Here is a 5871-nt window from a genome sequence, read left to right on the forward strand (position 1 = left end):
CTAAGACCCTCCTATTTTAATTTTTTTTGGTATACCTTAGACAGCGCTTTTCAAAAAGTGCTGTCTAAGCCCCCCCCCTTAGACAGCGCTTTTGCCTAAAGCGCTTTCTAATCCCCCCCTTAGACAGCGCTTTTTACAAAAGCGCTGTCTAAGGTATACGAAAATTATTGAAGACAAAATGTATCACACACTCATCAGCAGGCATCTAGGTCACGGCATGGAGGAGGTTTGGGCTCACCTAACAATGTAGTATTCCCCCCTTCAGGTCCATTCCTAATCTGCTGTGGATTTTGTGTGCCATGCTAAATCCAAAAATAATATATTCAGAGAAGCTTATGGTCTTCTTGATTTAAGAAAATGGAAAATAAAGTGAAAAGGAAACAACAAATTCTCAACAAAAACCAAGAATCTAAACTTTGACAAAAATGAAATAAATTATAGCAAATATCCTTACCGGTGGCTTCTCGCCCTTTCTCAGCTTTTCAACTATCTCAATTACTTTCTCTGGGGTTACATCTTCCTGGAATCAAGCATCAATATTACATATTAAGAATGCTTTCAGGAGTACAAGAACAATAATAAACCCCTCCCACCCCAAAAAGAGAGTGAAAAGAGGAAAGGCGTACAAAATAATTGTAAGTATATCCTTCTGATCCATTAGAGTAATCAGCCACTGTAATCATTGGAGCATTCACACAGCATCCCTGCATAACACAAACAACTTCAATCATGCATCAGCTGCTAATCAAACTACAGTTAAGAACATCACATTGACTTCATATAAGACTGCAATCATGTCTGAACACAAAAACAGAATGTGAGTCATAAACCACCTACAAACCATCACAATGGGTGATTCTCATCTTTCTCAGTTATATACTGATGTCACCTAAAGGCCGTTTTCTTTTGCTAAATATCTAAGGGATCATTTAGATGGCTTCATATTACTTTTTTTTTGAATGTACGGCACAATCTATCTTGCACCAAGAAAACTTATGCAGTCAAGAGCTGGTATTGTGCCTTGTCTTAGTTTAGCAGCGGTTTAAACTTCCTGGTTGGCAAATACTATAGCCAACCAGGTCGGCCAGCTGCATTATAATTTCTTAGAACTGAAAGGACAAAATATAGAAATTATACACACCATAGTAAACATCAAAGATGTCAAAAGCTATCAAAATGGTTACCACTATAAAGTTCAATTTTGTGTCTCGTGCAACTTTATCAGTAGTATACAATGATTGCTTTACTGCAAATCAAGTAAGACTAAAACTTTGAATATAAGTAACATGCCGAAACTATGACAAGATACGGTTCATAGAAAAACTCACCATGCATTCCATTTCACCAACAGAAAAGAAACCATCTTGCGTTACTTCTGCAAATCAAAGGTAAAGAGAAACCAACCCTTAGGAGAAAAACATACAGTTCAAATTTATCAAGAATTAAATCAGATTCAGTGATAGGTAATAGGAGAAATTAATAAGTGTGAACTGACCATTTCGTTTCACTCCTAAGTGTTTCAATAATGCTTCTTCAATACCTTGTGAACCACGTATCATACAAGGTGTAGTTCCACAGACCAATAGATGATATTTGCCGACCTGAAAATTCAAAAGAGGTAGTTGACCCAACAAGTTTTGGCCTGTAATAATATGAATTATCAGAAATGAAAGTAATGCACTAGTGCAGCAAGATATGATTTTTACCTTAGTTCGATTGAACATTGAGTATAATGTGGCAACCTCATATACCCGAATAGGAGCAACCTCTATAACCTTAGCCACCTGAATGGTTTACAAAACTGTCTGTTAATAAAGGAATTAAATAGCTCCCTCCATTATTAAGAATTTGATAAAATCCAACATACAAACAGAATGTAAATTTAGGACTTCCAAAGCTATGCCATAGCAACAGGAAGCTACCAGTAAATCTCAACTAAATGACGGTGACTATTTCTATAGAAGAATATTTTGTACATCAATAATCAACCCTCACTGCATCATAGACTTAAAAACATAGCATGGTTAGTCTTCTAGAGATCACCGTCAATAACAACCATGGCCCATTTCAATTAAAGGTTTGCTACATGAATTAATAGATAGATGGTGGTATCCAGGACTGCAAGTTAAAAATTTACCGCAATATATTGGATGCTTTGAAACAATAAATACACACGTTGCAATAAATAAAATAAAATACATAATTCACAAACTTGGAAGATAATGTCATGAGTCTTATAACATAAAATATTTCATGAAAAAATGATTAACAAAATAAAAGAAAACGGATGGAAAGAGAGGGGGGAAAGGAACAGACAATACAGAACAGAGAGAGATAGAGAATTAAGAAAGACTAGGGTTCATTCACCAAATAATGGAGGTTTAAGAGAAGGTGGGTCGTCGAAGGTGAAAGAGGAGAGGTGAGATGGGAGGCTAAATGATGAGAGGCAAGTATGTATGAGGGGCTGATTAAGGAATGATCGATCATGAATTATAGGGTGAATATATGGTCCCAATCTTTTCTTTTCGTTTCAACTATCACCATTTCTGCTGAAACTGCCATGGGCCCCATGTCTAAATAGGCAGGCAGGATTGTTAAGAATGTGGGGTTGAGCCTAACTCAACCCTTCAAAACCGGCTTGCAGGGTGAGGATTGTCCCAACTAATAAAGACATGTTCAGACAATATATTGTCCGTTATAGGATTCTTAACAACGATTAACCATTCAAAATCCACCATATTGTTACCCTTTGGCCTCTATTTGACAACAAAGATCATGAATCATGTCTAATGACAACTCATTTAAATCTAAACCCCTTTTAATAGTTGGGCCGATAGTTTACTTTGATCTTCCTTTACTTCTGTATATCATACTACATCTAATCTACCCTCTTTGCTATAATTATACAGGTCTTCTCAACACATGCCTCAACCACCAAAGGTAATACTCTACAATCCTTTCTACAACAAATGCTAGCCCCAACTCTCTCTACAAAGCTTACATTTTAATTCTATCTTGTCTATACATAATAAGTAGAATATTTCAAGAATGAGACCAACATACCGCATCCATTGCAGAAACGGGAAGCCAGCCACCATGTTGTTGCTGTGCAAGATCCAGCAGAGGGATCACAGCAGATTGTTTATAGTTGGATGGATAGTGAGATAAAATCTCCTTCACCTGTAATTAGCACATATTAAAATCAGCCGAAGTTTAATCTTAAAAACACCTACTGGAACTAAATAGAATCATATACACAGTGCCAAAACTGAACTAAGAATCCAAAACTCGTAGAAACATTGCATTATTCATAAATTCTACACTATCTTGGGCAATATTCCCTGCTTCAATTAGAAGCTTTAACGCAATATGTCAAACTCAGATAATAAATTCAACAAATTTAAGAGCAAACCTAATCAAGCAAAAGGCTTAATGAACTTAATAACAGCTACATATTGATAAAGTATCGGTTATGTTGAGAATACTGGATACCCACAATCCAAATTTGAATTTTTAGAATGGATGAACAATAAGAAATTTACCTTTTCTTTGTTGGTAAGACAAAAGTAGTACCAAATATGCGATCAAAACAAACCCTAAATTCAGTACCAATCCTGAAACAAAACAAACCCTAAACTCAAGATTATATCTTTCGTCTCGTGAATTACTTTTCTCTTTCTCATAAAACTGGACGCAAATACCATACGGCTTTGCGCGACACATCTAAATTTAAAGATCGGAAAGTGGAGCGTCGATTTTGGTTTCAGCAAGTGTTTCATTGGTTTTCTTATTGTTCGCATCTTTGTCTTTGGAGATTGAATCTGATAGGGGTTTGGGTGAGGTGGTATCTAGGGTTTCGAGAGGGTTTTCCTCAGTTGGTTTGGCGATGGTAGTGGTAGATCGATTGGAAAGATAAACATCGGTGGAGGTGATAAGAGAAGATAATATGGAGGTGATAATATGGCCTAATATTAGAAGGAGAATAGAGAAAGAAAGAAGGAGATGAAGGGGTTTAATCGCAGGAGGGAAAACAAAAAGAACTGAGAACGAAAATAGAAGTCTGAAATTTAATTTTAATTAGACCTTAGACAGCGCTTTTGTGGAAAGCGCTTTCTAAGATATGCCTTAGACAGCGCTTTCCAAAAGCGCTTTCTAAACCCCCACCTTAGACAGCGCTTTTGGTTTTAATTTTTTTTTTAATTGAAAGACTTTAAACAGCGCTTTCTCAAAAGCGCTGACTAAGGTCTATATTTAAAAGCGCTTTCATTATTTTTTTAGAACATTTTCCGTGTTTTATTTTTATTTTAACCTTAGACAGCGCTTTCTTTTAAAAGCGCTGTCTAAGATGTGCTGTTAAAAGTCATTTTTGGCGTAGTGCCTTGAGATTAGGGTTTTGACCTCTGGTCAACCCTAATCAGTTGCATTCTACCAGTCAGGGTTTTTTTTAGGAGATGAGGTCTTTATTGAGATGGAGATCATCATATGATTTTATTGGGCTTGTATAAGCTAGGGTTTCATTTTGGAGCCATTTCATCAAGTGTTGAAGGCTCAAAGTCCACAGTGCATGACCAAGTCCACTACAAGTCAACTGCAAAGTCAACTGTGGATTTGGAGGTGGGGAGTGGTTAGATATGATTCATTCATGTTCAAACAAGTCTCATTTGACATTTCAAACATCAACATTGAAGAATTTGAGGTCAGATCAAGACTTTCCAAAAATAGCAGGTGACCTGTAATTTGAACTTTCCAAAAATGGAAAGATATTAGACCAACTTCAACTCAAGATTACATCATCAATAAAGCTTCAAATGAAATTTTGTCCAACATGAAAGTTGAAGATCTTTCTCTCCCATTTCCAAAAAGTCCAAGATCATGAATTTCTCATGTGTGGTTGAGGAGATATGGTTCAATCATGGCAAAGTGTGTTCAAAAGTTCAAATGAGCATAACTTTCAAACCAAAACTCCAAAATGAGTGGTTCTTTTTGCATTTTGACCCTTATAACATGTAGTTTCCAAGCATACCATTACTTGACATGAATTTCATTTGCATGATCATTGGTTCACTCATGAAGAGTTTTGAAGGAAATTTCATAAAACTATTTTTGATTGATCATGAGCATACAACATCACTTCCAAAGTTTGCATGGGCTTGTTTTAAATGGTTTTGGGCCAGAAATATGCACTGTTCACGTGCATGGCATGCATGTGAGGTGAAATATCATTTTTGCACATACACCTTCAAAGTGGTTAATCACATTTGCATTTGGCTTAAGCTGGATTTAAACATGATTAGTAGGAAGTATAAATGGATAATCATAACTGTTTTTGAGGATGAGCACTTTTTTAGATCTAGAATCACAAAATTCTCAAAACTTTTCTCTCAAACTTTTTTCCAAATTCTTCAAACAAGAACACTTCCTATTGATCAATTCATCATCCTGAAGCATTGTTGAGAAGATTTGAACGTGAATTCAAGGCAAATCGTGGCACTTCTGTTCAGATTCAAAGCTTGGAGGTTCCATGGTGATTCCAAAATCTGCTGGATTCAGTTGTGTTTGAACTTCAAATTCATCATCTAGCACTTCAATGAGCATTGTGGAAAGGAATTAAGTCATTGCAAGGCTTGGAAGCACGCGAATCCAGTTCTGAACACCATGCAGATTTCCAGATTAGCTAGGATTTTGCTACGGATTTAGCTAGGAAACTCATGCCTTTTGCTACGAATTCTGGAGTGCGCCAGGCTAGGGTTTAAATCTCAAAACGTCACCGTTTTGTGTAGCGCGCGCTTGGAATTTCAAATGTGCGCCAGGTTCGATCCTGGCTGAGAAATATTTTCAAATGCTTTCATATTTTCTCCTTTTCCCTCCATA

The 5871-nt window shown here is 36.4% G+C and overlaps 1 protein-coding gene across 1 annotated transcript; it reads right to left on the minus strand.

Moving 5' to 3' along the window:
• Positions 1 to 409: 409 nt before the first annotated feature.
• On the minus strand, positions 410 to 1724 carry LOC127081253 (NADH dehydrogenase [ubiquinone] flavoprotein 2, mitochondrial). The gene is made up of 5 exons (XM_051021522.1): positions 1707 to 1724; positions 1496 to 1601; positions 1329 to 1375; positions 627 to 704; positions 410 to 520 (listed from the first exon to the last, which is right to left on the minus strand). Exons 1-5 carry the CDS (start codon positions 1722 to 1724, stop codon positions 410 to 412), a joined length of 360 nt encoding a protein of 119 aa, XP_050877479.1.
• Positions 1725 to 5871: the final 4147 nt, after the last annotated feature.

Source organism: Lathyrus oleraceus, chromosome 5 (genome assembly GCF_024323335.1).
Source record: "Lathyrus oleraceus cultivar Zhongwan6 chromosome 5, CAAS_Psat_ZW6_1.0, whole genome shotgun sequence".
NCBI classification, from domain to species: Eukaryota; Viridiplantae; Streptophyta; class Magnoliopsida; order Fabales; family Fabaceae; genus Lathyrus; species Lathyrus oleraceus.

Coding starts and splice junctions, on each gene's coding strand:
- LOC127081253 (XM_051021522.1), bottom strand. Junction 705..1,328: donor TTGGTGAAATGGAATGCATG/GTGAGTTTTTCT, acceptor TGTGTTATGCAG/GGATGCTGTGTGAATGCTCC. Junction 521..626: donor GATATACTTACAATTATTTT/GTACGCCTTTCC, acceptor GCTTGATTCCAG/GAAGATGTAACCCCAGAGAA.